The 18,109-nt window shown below is 41.2% G+C and overlaps 1 protein-coding gene across 2 annotated transcripts in view; it reads right to left on the bottom strand.

The window, feature by feature from the left end:
* The window catches only part of PDCD6IP (programmed cell death 6 interacting protein), a 32,559-nt gene extending 24,501 nt beyond the window's left edge, over positions 1-8,058 (bottom strand). For both annotated transcript variants that reach the window (XM_075056256.1, XM_075056265.1), the window contains exons 1-2: positions 7,713-8,058; positions 1,508-1,562 (exon numbers count right to left, since the gene is read on the bottom strand). In XM_075056256.1, the coding sequence (XP_074912357.1) occupies positions 1,508-1,562; positions 7,713-7,918 (261 nt within the window). In that variant the 5' untranslated portion in view covers positions 7,919-8,058. The remainder of the gene's footprint in view (positions 1-1,507; positions 1,563-7,712) is intronic.
* Between the last annotated feature and the right edge of the window lie 10,051 nt (positions 8,059-18,109).

Genomic DNA, 18,109 nt, shown 5'->3' with positions numbered 1-18,109 from the left:
GAGTGACAAATAAATTTATTTCCAAACCAAGATAGTCCTCTCCCAAGAAGTCCGACAGTCTGGTACAGTCACAGCTAAAGGAAACCACCCAACCAAGCAGTTTCCACTGTTCCAAATTACTAGCATATTTGGAACTGTTTCATAATACCAAAATTCAATCACTTTGAGTGAAACGAATAGCAGCATTACGAGCAAATGTGTTCAGGGAAGAGAATACGGGTAAAAACCACTGTGTTTTATATTCCACTTCCAGCATATATCTCATAGACAATGCAAATACTTCACAGAATCTGCGCTGAAGTTCCACAATTTGATTCCTTACTCAGCTGATCAAACTAGTTGTAGGCAACTGGTATAAAACCAGAAAAGATATCAAAATTCCTCGGTTTAAAGTGGTTGGGAAGAATAACTTCAGAAAGAACACAGTACTGCTTGATAATGTATTTTCCTCTAGCAGCAACTCTAGTTCAGGAAGTTCTGGCCCCCAGCTGTTCATTGCTGCTTTCACTGACTACTTCTTCTCTTTGATGGAACAGTTTACAGATCTGCAGAACTTGCTCTTAAAGTTTTTCAGTTTTCCATGTCTCGGGGTTTGCAGATGCTCGTAGCAAAACATTTGCACGCTAAAAACCAAAGCGCAATTCTTGGCTACAAGTGAATGCAGCTACATGCAAAACTCAAATCAGTTTGAACTGCATTAAAACTATTCCCTCACTTGTAACCTGTAAGTCTGAAAGAAACTTTTTCTTTTAATAATAACATTACCATTTAAATATGACTTGATCAGGAAAGAAATGTAAATTCTGTCCTATTTGTAAACACATCCAAAGAAAACCTACATCTTTTCCACCAAAATACAGGAGCCTAAAGATCTGTTCCAGTCTCCACCTGAGGAAGACTTCAATAGGCAGGAGTTAAGCTGAATTTCTTCTGAGACAGGATTCTAAAGAAATATGGCAGGAAAAAAACCCCAAACTTAATGAACACTACATCTATATAAAAATTATGCCACTTGTAGATGCAGAGGCAGGAATTAAGTGGTAAGCTCTTAAGGGGGGTTAATTCTGTCAGCTGTTGTGAATGAAACATCTGTTCTACTTCAAAAAACAAGTATCATATTCCATCCGTTACTGAAGGTTTTCCCATAGAAATTATGTTTTTAAAAGCCTTTAGAAAATAGTATGAAATAAACTTCCTGGAAAAAGGAGAGTTAAAGAGCAATCAGCCCAACGCAACTCTTTCTGACCTACACCACAGTGACCACTAGCCAAAGTAAAAACATTTCTGATCTGTAAAACAAAGGCAATTATGGCCACTAGAGGTGAAGTTTCAGTACAGACTATACATGATCACTGACTAGAAAATAAACAGAGATTAGGAAAATAAGGCTCAAAGAGATTAAATGATTTGCCCAAGAGAAATACTGTTTAGTGGATTAGATACAGGCTTGGAAGTCATACATCGTAGGTGCCATGATTCAGTTTAATGGTTTGATAAGTCATCTTACCTGATTTTCAGAGAATGGAAACTTTGGTTCAATTGAACACAGCTGATCATAGTATCTACCAAAAAAAAAAAAAGAGAGAGAAATAGCTATTAGATAAAAACAAATTAAGAGTTTTGTTTCTTACACTGGCATGTAAGGAAAAGGGTGCAAATATCCCACACACAAATTGTGAAGCTCATTCATAACTACGGAGGATTTGCAGGACAGACAGAAATTCTGCCTAAAGGGATTTTCTTAGTAGACAAACAAGTTCAATAGGAGGTAGCCTTCCACAGATAATGTGGAAACCCTGTCTCAATCAGAAGTAGAAGAGTATCACAGATAAAGCTGACCCATTCCACTTTCTGATGGAGGGTGGATTAGAAAAGAATGTCATGCAAAGGAGACCCTGTATACATACATACAGGAAGACGAAGAGAACATCAGACATTAAGTCATGCTGCGAAAGTAAATTAAGTACAGCACTTAACATAATATTAACAAGCTACACTGCTCTCTCTTGATCTGAACGTTATATCCCGCTCCCCTACAATTTCTGAATCATCTGTTTAAACTTCAACGTCTTCGAAATAGATCCCATTTGCCTTGCACAATATCAACTGGAGAGCCTAATCCTTGATAAAATTTTTGAATTGTAAGCTTAGTTTTCAGTAAGAGTATGTTGTACCAGTCACAGTGAATTAAAATCACAAGTTTCGCTGTGCCAATATTTTGTCTACTCACAGTGGAAGATGTTTAGGAAAGAATGCCAGAAAGATAATACAGCAAATATAGCATAGTCCCTCACACAGTCTATCCAGGCAACAGTTAAGCAATTCAAAGTTCTCCAGAGTTGTACCCTACACCTGCACCACTTGTTAAACATGACAGGCTGGATGCAGAACAGAAAACTTTTAAACTGCTAACTGCTGAGAACACATAACACGTGAAGCCCGTTTCCTATACTCTTCCTGTAGCACTTGCCATAGGGGCATAGACCCAACATTATATTGGTCAAATTCTTTTTTTTTAAGAATTTATATTCTCAATATACAAAACACCTTGTAGTAATGAGTTTCACAATCTGTGAAACAGGGTTAACATTGTTCCTGTTTCCTTACATTACATTATTAAATATTAATCACTATTGATCTAGACTTGAAGCAGATGTACAAGGCTTATGTTCTGCAGGCAATAAGTACTTGTTTAAAAATTCAAGAAGCATTTTTAAAAGTCATATACAACAATAAAAAATATAGTGTTAGCATATTCGTCAGTGAATTATATCTGCCAATGTATATAATACTAGATGTTTCTGACTTCAACTGAGCCACTGCAATTTAAGACACAATATACTAAGCTATATCAAAAGCTACAATAATCTGCAACAGTAACCCAGGAGGACTTCCACTAATAATTGAGTTGAAAGAAATTGCTCCTAAGGTTAAAAAAAACAAAAAAGTCTGCAGATATTTACTGTGACAGCAGTTTAATCAAGATTACTTTTTACTTTTAACAACTCACCAAGAATGTAAAAGGTATAGTTAAAAAAAAAAAAACCAAACCCAAAACCCTAGCACTGAAGATCACTGCAACCAATATATTTAAATGCACCTCCTTCATTGTAGTATCACAAAGAAAACGAAACTTTCCATGCTGTCTCCTCCTGCCTCAATTTGTTAACCAAAAGCCACCACTAAAGCTGAGTCATCTTCCCACATTCCACGATTACCCTGTCCTCATCTGCCATGAGGGTAGAGTCAAGAAGCACAGCTTGTTAAATGTCCTTCTGAAGTCGGGCACGCCTAAGCATTGGGTGCTTGCAAACAGACTATTCTTCGTATGTCAACAGAACCACAAAGAAAAAGAAAATAAGCCGAGGAGGTGTATGTTCCTCCCAAATATGTACATTGCTGCATTAACATCAATGAATACCAAGAACACAAGGCTTTTTATTTGGTTGGTTTTAAACAAGTTCAGAACTTATGTTACTATTCCCTTCACGATTTTAAGCATGTGATGTCATTTCTTTTTATTAAAGAACTTGAAATTCTACTCAAGATTTAACAGCTCTTTAAAACTCTGCAGACCAAAAAAAACCAGTAAAATCATTTACTTTTGTTTAGCAGTAGCTAAACATGTATAAATATAATGGTATACATAACTAAACATACACCAAAATGGTAAACAAAGACTTAACCATATAATTGCATAAAGCTACCAGTACAGAGACAGAAAATAAATATCAAAGGGAAGTCCACATCTGATGCACAAGTTGATGAGGGTAAACATAAAGGTGTTATTTAAAACAAAATTTACAGTAACCTAACTATCAAGACACAAAGAACAGAAGACCCCACGCAACACAGATGAGCGTTATGTGTTTGGCTGTGCCAGAGTGATGAACTACAGAAAACATGCAAACATACCAACTGCCCCAGTTCCAATTACAGCAATGAAAGGGAGAGCAGATGTCAGCAACACTGATTTAGCTCTCGAAGTACAGCAATCTTTCCCCAAAACACACATTACACACTCCTAAATGCTAGTAAAAATGAGTTACAGTAGTCAAATGAGCTGGAAGTCAAGGTTTAAGTTACAATTTAATTAAATTATATGTATTGCATTAAGAACCTCAAATCTAGTTCCTCCTTCAAAGAATCATAAAGAAAAAGATCTGTCTTCACTCTTCTACATAAGAACTGGAGTCCTGAACTCACAGCTGGAAACCAGAACTGCAACTTTCAGCCCTCAGAGAATTTGACCATGCAAAATAAAACCATACACACACCCCACCACCACCACACCCCTTTTTTTTTTCTTTTTTCTTTTTTTTTTTTTTTAAGAACTGCAAGAGTTGTTAGCAAAATTAAACCAATTAAGCTCACACCACTATGCCATCCCTCCAGAAAACAGAAATCAAGTCCAGGCTATCTTTAACATTACAAGAGGAAGCAAGAAACCCCTTGAAGCTATAATTAGAAGAAAAAAAGAAACACTAAATCAAATCTGCTATGACAGAATTTAAGGGGAAACATCTGTACTCACCTACGTCACCTTCAGAGCACTCAAGATTCTCACAAAACAAAGAAAGCTTGGAAGCAGGCTGAGGTCCTTCCGAATTACACTGTGCCCCTTTTCACTGGGTACCTCAAATACTTCTCCAAGAGAAGCATTTCCATTCATCCGTCTAACAGCATGCCACGTGCCTTCAAAGCCTTACTGGTCAGTGTTTGCCTAGGAAACGGGGCTGCACCCGAGTTCATTCATTCCATTAAAAAAAAAAAAAATCTCCAATAACTACTCAGCAAAACAAGGCTTCTAAAGATTACAAAACCGTGGGCAAATCCTAGATTAATCAGAGAAGATTAAGCCCTCATTTCTTAACAGTTAAATGGTCTACAGTGCACTACTAGGTATTATGGTCTATAAAAAGCCACAACGAAGTCAACGTATGCAAAGGGTATCCACATTGTAGTTAGCTCTTCCAGCCTTGCTTCACTAACAAAACAGTTTTAAACTCCAACCTTAACGAACATCTTGCTAAAGTTGTTACTTAAACATAAGACTGAGTACAATTCTGCAACAGCAACAGGAAAATACTGGAAATTGGAGAAGTAAGGGAATTTTCAGAGGAAATAAAAGGCACACAGGCGCTTGTGCTCTTTCAATCATAAGCTCAGCTGGACACTTCAAACTTCTGGGTGCGCAGACATTCTGACTTTTTAAAGTAACTGTGCCTTACAGAGTATTAGCAGAATATATGTCAGAATATTCTTACAGAATAAGAACAGAATTATTTTCCAGCAACTGTAATGAATATAACTGCTCAGACAGGGACAAACCACACATAACTTGTTAGAGATAAGGGAAAACACATCTGATTGTTTTATTTTCTCTAGTTTACAGTTAATTCAGACCTTGATCTTATCTCACTTCCACTGTAAAGGGAACAAATATTCTCAAACGATACACTTAAAGCAGGTGTTTTATGAGAGGCGCTTCTGTGGGGCAGGAATATCACTTCATGCTCACACATAAGGTGTCATGGGTGCAGAGTCACATTCAACACCTCCTGACCACTGCAACAGCAACCAGGCCAGCTGAAGTCATCTGCTGATCACTGATCAGCAGCAGAGAGAACAGATCACTGCATATGGAATTGACTCAAAAGGAAAACTCATGATTATGCAACTGCAAGTAGTTTCCCTTCAGTACTCAGTGAGAAGACCTGTGGTGAAGTTGCATACTATGGCTTGAATTAATTTAATGACCTGCTGGCACTAAAAGAGGGAGGTCCCACTCAGCCCCTTGGCTTCCAGCAGCACTACTTTTATCCTCTTTTGCACCAGCTCTGATGTTCATCTGACCTTCCACTGAACTCATTCAAGTTGCTCACCTGTCAGAAAGCCAGGTACACCTTTTGCCTTCCAGAAATGGCGTAAGAACAGGACCAGAACTGAAGAGAGCACCGCCTTCTTTTGGCGGTGTAGAGCTGTTAGGTAGGGTGAAGTCATGTGATGTGGCTGGGCCAAACAGGTTTGTCATTAGTTTCTACCTGAAATCCCTGATTGGCACAATCAGAAAAGGAAGCTCAATCCCAGCGTTCAGGGGAAGATAATAATACACCTTTCAATTTGCCTAGCAGAGTCCCTCTTTTAGTTCACAGATGCTTGTTATTTCCCTGACCTTCAAAAGGCATACACAGTAATACCTTCAAAAGCACACACAGTAATCAATTGGAATAGAACAGGAAACTACAAAGATACTGTAAAACATGATCAGTAGTCATAGCTTTTATAGCCCAAACACCCAGTGAAGGGTTGATAAGCTCAAAAAACATCAGTAACTCATTTTACAAATCTTGCCTCCTCCTTAATCAGTCACTTGTTTATCTTCCATTCCTCTTCATTTTTTTAAGTTTATAAATAAATTCTAGTCAACATCAAATATATTTATACTTGTTCATGATATAACAGAAATGTGTCATGTCTACAAGCATCACTTCTCCCTATCCTAGAAAATCCCTCTATCTTTTTTCCTTCTTTAAAAAAAGAAAACAAGTTGCTGCCCCTATGTAAAAACTCATATTCTGGTACTGCAAATCTTTGATCCCAGCTTTGCAAATAGAAGTGTGTACTTAGTATTAATTTAGTGAATGAATCGCAGCTCCCTCAGTGAATAGATGGGCAACAAATAAATGGGCTCAAAATATTTCCAACAGAGAGAAACAGAGCAACATGATTACCACAGTAAGTCAATACTGCAATCCATAAATGTTCTAGAGAGACAAGAAAGAGCAAGTGCTTTTGTAGATGATGGAGCAGTTAGTCCTAAAGCAGGCTTTAGGCAGTTTACCAGGCAGAAGGCGCAGATTAATCTTTTGCTCACCTAACCGATGGTAACTCAAGCACAACTGAGTCGCCAGTAAACTTTCTGACAGCAAACTAAACATGTTAAGTAGAAAATAAGGATGTGACTTTGCAAATACGTTTGAAAGCTGCTAAACACAGAAAACAAAAGGAAAACATGACAGTAAAAAAAAAACCAAAACCAAAACCGAAAAGAAAGCTGTCAGCTGTAACAACAAAACGTAACTCTGAAACAAAAGACACGCCTGCTCTCTTCTGAGAGGCGAAATAGTCTGGCGTTTCTACCTAGACCCAACCGCGACTGGCACGTTACGAACACTCGGAAGGGGAAGTTGATCGGGACATGACCACCCCCCCGCCCGCCTGCCGCACCGCCGGACCCGCGCTGCCATCACACAACACCCCACGAGGCCCAACACCCGAGCCGCGCGGTGGCGGTGAGGAGGGGTGCGGGACACCCCAGGATGCAGCAAGACACTCCAGGATGCTGCAAGACGCTGCAAGACGCCGGAGCAGGCCCGCGGCGGGGGGGCGGGCGGGGGGGCACGCCACCGGCAGGCCGCCGGAACCGGCCCGGCAACCCCGGCCGCCCCCTCCCGCCCCGCCCACACCTGGGCCCGCCCGCACCTGGTTCCGGCTCCGCCGCGCCCCGGGCCTGGGCTCGGAGCTGCCGCAGGGGCCCTTCAGCCGCGCTGAGCACCGGGGGAGGGGGGGAAGAGCGCGGCCGCCCCGCCGGAAGCGGGAGGAGAGGAGAGGGATGGCGGACAGGAGGGATGGCGGACAGGGGGGGTGGCGGGGCTCGGCGCGGCGGGCCGCTGAGGGGCCTGTGGCGGCGCGGCCCGGCCCGGCCCTACCTGAGGAGGGTCTCGAGCGCGCTCTCGTGCTTGTCGAGCGGGCGGCCGAGCGCGCTCTTGCGCAGCTTGCTGAGCTCCTCGGCGGCGCGGCAGTGCTCGGCCTGGGCGTCGCCGCCCGGGTAGCTCTGCTGAATGAACTTGCACAGGGGTTTGGCCAAGTCCACCTCCGAGGCCTTCTTCAGCTGCACCGAGATGAAGTTCGTCATGGCCGCCGCGCGGGAGGAGGAGGTGGGCGGCAGGCGAGGGGAGGCGGGCAGCCGCCGCCGTCACCGCAGCTTCGCGCTCCCTCGCCTCTTCGAGTGGCCCCGGCCCGCCGCCCGTCGGCCTCGCGCTTCCGGGATCGTCGCGCGCTCCCAACGCGGCGCCGTCACGCCCGCTGCCCCCGCCCCCTCGCGTCCTCTCGCGCAGCCGTTGCCGCTTCGGGGAGGCGCCGTCGCGGGCCCGAGGGGAGTCCCCGCCGCCGGCTGCCGGAGGGGAGGCGGGCACCGAGCTCCTCAAATGACACCCCCCCCACCACCAGCCGCCCGCGTGTCGGAGGGTTGGCGCGGGCGGGTGCTTGCGGGGGGGGCGTTGGGAGCCTGGGGCAGGCAGAGAGCCCGAGTGCTGCCTGTGGAGAAGGGCCGTTTAGCGAAAGACGTGACCGCGGCGCTCAGCTGTGGTAAGGGCATCTTCGTTAGCCGGTAACGTAAGCTGTGACAGGCCGGTAAGAGTAGCGGCCACCGGAGAGTTCGTGAGAGGTCAGGGTTGTAACGCGTTGGAGGGGAGCAAAGGGTCCCGTACTCAGCCTATGCTGAGAATCGGTATTTTACATAAAGTAAAGCCTTACGTATCCGTAGCAAATGTTGAAATGTTGCCGTTGGCAGTAAAGGCACAGATTCACGTGTTGTAATTACGGGTCTGTCATCCACATCACACTTGCTTTCTGCTGACTCAGCCCAGCATAGCTCAAATAGGCAAAACAGGCAGTCTGCAAGGCTGGCTTGTCTGAAGACCAAAAGGGAATACTGAACCCATGTTCTCGTTTCCCCCTTTCTTCTGCCGCTTGTTCAGACAGCCGAGGCTGTAAGCCTATTTTTTTCATTACCTAAGCCCCGAGGTGATGATACCATAAAAAGGAGTGGTAAAAGTACTTTTAAAATTATGTAAAAGGATTTGGTCTCATGTTGTAGCAGACCACGAGTTTTGCTGTGAAGTAAAGCTGATGATCCCTCCCCACTGAAAGTGTACTATACGAAGTAGAGCTATCTGCTTTGTCATCTGATGAACGCCTAAAGTGGTGGCATAAGAGGGAAAGGGTAGAGCCTGGGAAATCAGTTTTAATTGCTCCTGTCGCCGCTGGGAGGGGCAGCTCCTCCAGTATTAACCGCCCCTGCATACAATCCAGAGATGCTGTTCCAACAGCAGCCGGGCCCTCCCGGGCACAGGCATAGGGAAGGAGGCGATGGAGTTTGCTCCTCATTCTGCTGCTTCCACTCACCTTCCGTGAGGCCCAAGTGATGAGCCTTCAGAGCCTTGCCGGGTTGATTCTGTTACAAACCTTTGCTATATTCACAAAAAGTGAATATATGTGTTAACAGTTCCTCAGTGCACTCCTGCCTCCCTGCGCTGAGTAAACACCCAGCTCAACTTTTATCGTACAAAGAATACAGCAGGTAAGCTGTCCTGCCTTACTCATATCTGGGTATGTGAGTTCCTCACTGCCTTTTTTTCCCCAGATGTTATTGCCCACATACACTTGTATGCATTTGGTCTCTTAGCCTGAGTCAGCCTTGCACTGACTGCCCTTTCCTGTCCCAGGCAAAACCTCCAGACTCACAAGCTTAGTTTCTGATCAGTCTTAAGATACAGTCAGCTGGGCAGTTGCCTCCCTTTGTTTCCAACCTCAAGACGTTATGGGGTATAGTTAGCCTACACATCATTACAGGATAACGTGGCTGTCTATATAGGGAAGATGGAAGCCATCAATACCTTCCAGCATAACAGTCATAAACACGGAAAGGGTGTGAACAGGGAAGGGCAAAAACTGCAGCTATGAGATCACAGTTCTACTTTGGAGCCATGGTGACCTTTAGATGGCTGTTGCTTAACAAATGCAACGACTGATACTTTGCATTCCCAAACCAGCCACCAACACAGTGCAGAAATTTCACTTTGTCTTAGAACAAGTTACCAGAACTTCAAACGTACAGGTGATTTGCTTCTTTCCCACAGATTTCTTAATAAATCAGTACTCTGAAGGCTTTGTTCTGATTATTACAATTATAATACTGTAAGCAGTAATGACTTGTCTCCTTCTTACCTCTGTTCAGTACTATTTCCCAATTTAGAGACAAGGAAGCCACGTAGTCAGTAGTTATCAGTGCAGGGGGCATAATCTACGTCTTCTGACTCACAGTCGTGTGCTTTAAACAGCAGACCATACTTCCTTCTTCAACAAATTCATGGTAGTATCTAAGGGAACCACTTTAAAACACATTTTCCCTAAAATGTTTGAAGTAATGCAGCATAAACAAGTTACAACCATATTTATGCATTACCAAGGATACTGATAGATTTGACTTTAGTACAGACAGATCATTAGATAGCCCCAATTTTCCTCTTTTTCCTAAACAACCATTATGTACATGTAGAGTACCGCAGTTTTGCAAAAGCATTTCTAAAAGTTAGATTTGCTTTTGGTATGCAAACTGGCTTTTCTCCATCCTTCATGGTTTTTGTCTACAATTTTTGGACAGAAAACTTCAGTGAACTCTGATGTTCTATTTTATGCTTGCTTTCTATTCACAAATTCTGTGTACAGGTACTTCCTTGATGCAAGATTTTATTCTGAATTTGCTGTATTTTATTCTGTAGATTTTGATCATGCTGCTTTATCCATAGCATGAGTTGCCCTGTAGTAATAGCACTAATTGGCACACAAAGGCTATACAAATCAAAAATCAGCAAAAGGAAGTGATAAGGGACCTAATTGTTCATTTCAACAAATCTGATGGTCCTCTTGCCTAAAGCTTCATTTAATCACCCAGATCCAACCCCATTTCGATACTCCTAACATAATCTTTTGGTGACATAGGGTAAGACCAAATAATTTATCACCATTATTTTTGACCATGAGTTTCAGGAGTGATCATCATCAGTTGCCAAAATGAGGGAATGCAGAAAACAAGTTGTATGTCAGAAGAAGCTCTGACTGGATCTAAATAACCCATCTAGCCCTACTGCCCATTTAGAAGAAAATGTAAAATTCTTATGACCTATGAATGAAATTTCCTCCTATAATCAAAAGCAGGAGGAAGAATTCCTACCATTTCCTTCAAATTTGACACTCCTTTACCTTTTGTTTCAAAATTTAGAGGAACTGTTAATCCTATTTTCTGCAATTTTAATTTGTGTTTATTAAAGTTTTGTATTTCTCATAGGTGAGGAGGGACCTGAACCAGAAGACCCGTTGATAGCAAACTCAGCTGGGCAGGGGCCATGCTTATCTTTGTGCTTGTAAAGCCACATTCACAAGAATGCTCGATACACTGTCCTCCCGCTGTTCCAATGCTAAATAAGAAAAACACATCTTCGGTCTAAATTCCAGATGTGGTACAAGTCAGGATGAAGAAATGAGAGGCTGGAGAAGGGGGAAGACAGGTCTAAATCGGTACTGTCGGTACACTTAGGGTAGACACTTGTGTATAGTGGTAATGACAACAAAGTTGCCTTTCAACCGCAAGTTAAATAAGGATAGTGGCTATGTCTGATTTTTGGTCGAGGGGAGGGTGCCAGCAGAATGGTCTAGAATAAGAAGGGCATCACATGCATTGCTAGTGGCACAGTAAAGAACCTTGTAGATGAAATAAATGGCAAGCAGGAGTATAAGTGGGGATCAGAGAGGGCTAAAGAGAAGATGGAGGTGAAGTAATATGAACTTAGATGAGATACGAAAGACAGAGAGATTATGCAAGGCCTGGAAACTGTTGACCTAGGTAAATAATTTTACCTGCTGCATTGTAGATGGACTAGAGCAAAGCAAACAGGGAATCCAACCATCATTAGTGCAATATTTTCCATAAATGGCTACAAGAATGTTAGCTATTGGGCCAATTCGAGTGCAGCCTAGAATTTTCCTCAAGTCTCAGCAGGTTTCAGAAATGTGCCATATTACTGACCACATAATAATAGTACCTGTGCTTGTTAACTCAAATACACCACATAAATGGGAAGAAAGAGCCCTTCACTGTCCCATATCATGGTTTCTAGTAGCGTGGGTCTTTGTAACAAGCACCAAAGGCATTGCTAAAGTATTTGCATATATCCTATTAAAAATCTGTGGTAAAATTATGTCCCACTCAAAAGGATGTATAAGATTTTTGAAATGTTATTATTTTTACTGCTTATACTGTTCATATCACTGTGGTTCTAGAAGACTTACAAAGCAGAAGAGCTTGTAGAAGAAGGCAGCAACTTTCAGTTCAGTAAGAAATAGCTGAGAGGCTATTAAAACATGTTTCCCAAAAGCTGAAGGTCAGGATTAGTGCAAGATGTATAAATACAAACATATAAAATGTTTTTTTATAATGCATTGAATGAAACTGCTTGCTATTTAGTTATATTAACATAGTTCTGTGTACCATGTATTAGGGTACAGTCACATTCTGCCTCCAGATACACACTCTCTACTTAAAAAGAGGCAATGTTCACATAGGTAATTATCCTGATACAAAGCAAAGCATAAATGTGCAGTGCTATGTGACCAGTAGCCCCCAAAATGGCCACTTCTACTCTGAATGAGAGTGTTTACGAGGATATAAATTTACACCCTGTTTCCTGTTTATTGGTTATGGGGCAATCATGCATAAGAAGAGGTGGATGTAATAGAGAGTATCTTGTCATTTAATCCTGGGCAGATTGCACAGCTATTTACTGAATCCAACCTTGCATATAAGTTTCTGAAAAATCCAAAGTCATGCATGAGTATATGCTTAGATCGACACATTTTGGTGCAATGTTTATGGTGTGTGGTTTGAAAAAGGTTCAGAGCCACCTTCTGAAAGTTTGTTGAACGAAGCAAAAGGTTTGTTCTACCTTTGTTCAGTGTTGAACCATTGATGTTACTTAGTAAATCATTAATTCTACTTTACATATATAAATTGTGGAGTTTAAAATATTTTTTCCCCTTAGGAGTGGAAAACAAAGTACCTGTCATATAGCATTAGAAGCAGATGAAAAATCAAATGTCTGCTTTTTGTGATAATGGACTAAATTTTGCCTTACATTGCACTTACTCTTGCTATGAACTTTTCCTTGAACTGTCATAGGATTTCAGAAGTCCCACCAGGAGATGGGTAGTGTTCTAATGTTACCACATCTTTAATTAAAAGTGAAAAGAAGAAAGGATTAATGACCTTGAAACACGAGTATTTTGCAATATATCCTTCTCCTAACTATGCTGCGTTTTTACTGCTTCTGATTTTAAAATAATAAACAACTGAAACTTAAGTATGTGAGTCTTTATTCATTCCCGAAGAGAGAAGAGTTTTTTATTTTACAAATTGCTCTTACAAGCTTGGCTAATTAAGCTACCCCTTAAGATTTGAAAGTCAGAAAGTTTTCACTTAAGTTCTGTGTTACTAACTAATGCAAATATATCAATAATGGAAAGTAACAAAATAGATGAAAGATAACTGGGTAACTTTGAATCTCTTAATTATTGCAATATGGGCTATACCTAAAGCAACAGCTTTATTTTATTCACTTTAAAACATTGCTTTCTTTATTTAAAGCATTGTATTTCACATTTTATAAAGAATTTTGTCCAAATATGTCATTAGTTCAATCCAAATACTTTTTGCACCAAAGCACAGAGTAGCCTTCAAAGAAGCAGAAATTAATATTTGTCCTTTGTTGGTATTTTACAATATGTAATTAATTTTTACATTGGTTTTGCCCATATATTCAATGCAAAAAAATACCTTTTCCTGTTTATTACAGTATAATTACAAGGCTTGACTAGAAAACTCCATGTATAATTTCAGGACTACTAGGTTTATTACGTTGAAGATATGAGAGAAGTTAAATCTGGTTAATTGAGGCATATCCTTTATAAGTCATTGTTGACTTAGCATTTATTTCAGTAGTATTTTCTGTTTGGACTGTTTCTTATCCTGAAATATCATATAAAATATTCAAATAGAAATAATTTTACATAGCTTGAAATAGGTCTGGATGGAAGTAGGGAACTAGGTAGTCAGCCATTATACAGCATTTTGCTTGCTAGTACAAAGAGATCACTTCTTGCTACATGGAACAAGCAGGACAGTACATAAGATCTTGACAGAAATACCTTCACTTGGTAAATTTCACTAAAAACCACTGCTGAAATTCAGTTCTGTCATTCAACGGACTCTTTTAATAGCAAGTGAGAGGTTTACACCACTAAGGAATCCTCTCTATGGACAGTGAAGTATTTTATTTTCAGCATTTCAGGTGGAGAAGAGCCTGTAGTACGTCGCAGTTCAAGTATCTAGAACTCCTTTACTGCATGAAGCAGTCTTGTTTTTTGAGAAGACAGTAATCAACTTTGTCCCTCTTGTGCGCCACATACCTGTGCCCTGACGGAGACAAGCTTGTTGCCCGTGCATGAAGCAGGAAGCATCTGTCCTTTGGCTGGGGGCATGTGCCTCTACTCGTGTGCCTGCAGCAGTGGCTGCCCAAATGTGCAGTTCAGCTCTTTGCTCATTGCTAGGTTATTTGCCACCTACTCACTAATTCAGATAAACAATGAGACACTGTGCTCTGCCTCCTCATTAAAGTGATGTTGAGGGGTTTTGGACCAAGGTGAATCGAAAGCCAGACATGCTTTTGAGCATGCTCGTATGGGCCGATCTTCCATACCCCTATCTGTGCGTATTGCCATTGTCACTGTGTAGATGGAATCTGTTACGTAAAAGCGTTCCTACAGTCAGGGGGAAGAATTTGCCATTACATGCTGGACAGAGCAGAATCAGGCTGCTGGAGCAGTATTAAGAGACGACAGCAGGAGCCAAGGCCTAATTTTAGCTCCAAGGGGGATTACAAGCATGTAAGGAGGAAAGCAAGGACCTGATTTAAAAGCTGTGAATTCAAGGTTTCTCCTAATGGTGGGAATTGAAGGAATCATTCTCCAGGGCCACAGTCCAGGAAGAACAGCTGTGGTCCTTATTCTCTGGAAACAGCCCACTCTGGTGCACAACAGTCTGAGACCTTACCAAAAATAGAAAGATCAAACAAAAGATAGAACGCCCTGAGATCAGGATTGTTCCATGGTCCATGCAGGGAAAGGTTTATGACTTTTCCCAGTTCATCTCCTTAACACGCATACTGACGGGCTTACAAAGAGCCACCTCTAATAACAATATAGGGAATCCACTTCTGAAAGCAGTGAAGATCCTCTTGTCCTGCTGTTAAACTTGTCCATAATATGAGGGGTTTATCTTATGCATTCCAAACATAATGGATCAGAACAAAGTTTCTCTGTTACACATAACAAATGCCAGTACAGGCAGCTTTTTTGCAAAGTTTGGTCCAACCACAAAAATTTGGGGATAAAGAGATGGCGACAGGATTTGCCAACAACACTGCCAGAGGATTCCTCCTAAAAATGCTTGCTTTGCAATGTTCAAAGGAGGAATGATAGACAAGCTTGCCCTGCCGCAATCTGCAAAAAGTGAGATGCAAAAAATGTGGTTTAATCTTCTATTTCATCATTCTCCTGACTGTATGTGAACACATGTGGTGCAAGCAGACAACAAAATCCAGCATTAGCTGTGTGCTTTTGCACAAAAAAGGGAAGGAGAGGAGGATTTGATTAAGGGCATTTTTACAATGCATGCCTTTTTCTAATTTTTTTTTTATTCATCAAAGCAGATAACTGTGGCTCAAGTTGCTTCTAAATGTGGTAGGACATCCATAGGACATCCCAAAGTCTGATTCAGACATTAAAGGGGAGAGTTTGAGAGACACTGGGTGAGCCAGTTTGTGTTATGAGGCTGCACTTCAGTCGACACCTTTGCAAAAGTTATATATATTAGGGCAGATCTCAGTGCACTGTTTGTCATATATGATTCTTCCTGGCATGAGGTGCCTGGACATGGCTTGATTACTGCCAGTACGTAAAATGTTACTGTAAGGAATTTAGCATGCAAATTATGTTCTACAAGCTCAGGAGATTATCCCAAATACCTCATGAATTCTCAGGTTGCTCTGCCTGACATTCCTTCTGAAGTTACAAGAAGTTCTTACTGTCTTATACACAGACTGAAATTCTTGTAATGAGTCACTTTTAGGGGGAAAAAAATCAATTTTCTTAACTGATACTTTCTTCTGTGGAGTCAGACATTCAGCTGATTGGTACTTGCAACACTTCTTCCATTCTACACTGACTGGTATGAACTGTAATGTGGCATTCCTTTCAGACTAGTACGCCTAGCAGCTTAACACTGTTTCCTTTCAGATACAGAGATGTTGACGTACACAAATAAGATATTTCAAGGAACACAAGATAGTATATTCCTGCTTCAAATACTATGTTTAAATGAATGCTTAATTATTATCCATTCTCTGTGCAAGCATTGACAGGCTTATCAGCAGTCACTTTTGCAATCAGCTGGCACTACCTACAAACTGCTTAGCTAGGAGTTTCACAATGACTAGGCATAACTGACATTAAATTGTCCTTGGAATCACACTAGGACAGCAAGTGATTTTCACAAAGCAAAAAGCAAAGACTAACTGCTTCTTTACTGATAGAATCCTTCATCCTTCTGTAACTCAGGTAACACTAGATGTGCATGTGTCCATCCACTTTCAGGTTTGGGGTTTTGTGTATCCTTTCTGTACCCTCATGTCTACATTTGTTTCTAGCATCTGCTTCCTCCACTTTTCACAGGGTTCACAGAATGTCCTTCGGGTTGGTTAGCTAGATGTGAATCATCATAGCAGGTCAATTCATTTTCCCATGGCATGGTTTGTTCCACCTCATGACTGTCATATTTTCCATTTCCATCTTACCAGTATTACCTGCTTGGCATGGCAGTTTATCAGTGTCTAATGAGGTACCTATTTTCAGGGATGAAGCAGCTAAAGCATTTTTTCTTTACTATGTAGATGATTCAGTATGACTTTTCATTCAATGTACCTAGTGTTTATATGCTAATTATTTAAATGGTCTGTTTTATTGGCCAGAAATGTATGCAGTGATTCAACGGTAACCATCTCCGTTTGTGTAAAACTCACATAAGGTCTAAATACATGGACATCAAAATATGTGCCCAAAAAACAGCTCAGTGAAAGGTGGGAAATTTTACTTGTGATGTATTATTTGTTAAGAGGAAAGATAAAAATTAAAGATGAAAACTTAAGGCTCACCAGAAATTTTTTTCAGAAGTGCTATAGTTGTACCCAGTCATTTGCACTTTTGGGCTGTGACAGCATGCTGACACCATATCTCATCACTGACAAACAAAAAGTTTGCTCCAACTCATTTCCCCTCCTATTTTCTCATATAGTCACACAGAATAATAAACTGTGTTTGAGAATGGCATATTAGCCAGATTATATGCGGGGAAACAGAGGAGTTAAGAATGGTGACTCTTCAGGAAATGGAAAAGGGAATGCTGTAAAGAATGGAGGACTGTGGGGCAATTATTGGAAGCTGTGGTGATGACTCAGAATACTTGTGAAAAAGCATCAAGCTCAGGGTGTCCTGATTAAGTTGAGTGCAAAATTTTTAGGGCTTTTACATGTTCAATGAGGAACATAGGGAGTGTGGTTTTATTTGCCATAATACCTAGTAAATAACTATAGGTGCATACAAGGGTCTTTGCAAAGATTTAGGAACACTTTGTAAGTGTTAATTAAGTTAGACAATAATTGAAGCAATTATATATTAATAGACCTATCTTAAATATACCAGAGAAGTTATTTGCCAGAAGAACTCTCATGCCAGGCGCAGGGATTTCTGTTTTAGTAGAATTCATTAACATATTGAGGCCATTAGCTCTCCCTGGCTCTCCCCTTTTACTTCTCTTCACATTCCCAAGAACACCTGTACCAGAAGAGGTCTTCCCCAAAAATGAAGAAATTACTAGGCTGGTAGTGTTTGCTATGGATCTTTCCGTGTGTAAGCCAGCATGAAAGCTGTCTGAGGTGTGGCTGAGATATTCTTTAGTACTTGTCATGCATAGTGCTGAAAAGCCCTATGGGAAACGTAGCAATTATGGTACAAGTTAGGGCAACTCTTAGGGTAGCTGGAATTTTTCCAGGGACCAAACTGGCCTGTGGCAACTTCAAAATGGAGATAAATACATATTTCTTGCATTTGCTTTCTGCTCTGTAGTGCACCTGAAAGGAACTAAGCTGTCTGACATCGT

This window comes from Buteo buteo, chromosome 2 (assembly GCF_964188355.1).
Source record: "Buteo buteo chromosome 2, bButBut1.hap1.1, whole genome shotgun sequence".
Lineage (NCBI taxonomy): Eukaryota > Metazoa > Chordata > Aves > Accipitriformes > Accipitridae > Buteo > Buteo buteo.
This window is presented reverse-complemented; position numbering and strand designations above follow the sequence as displayed.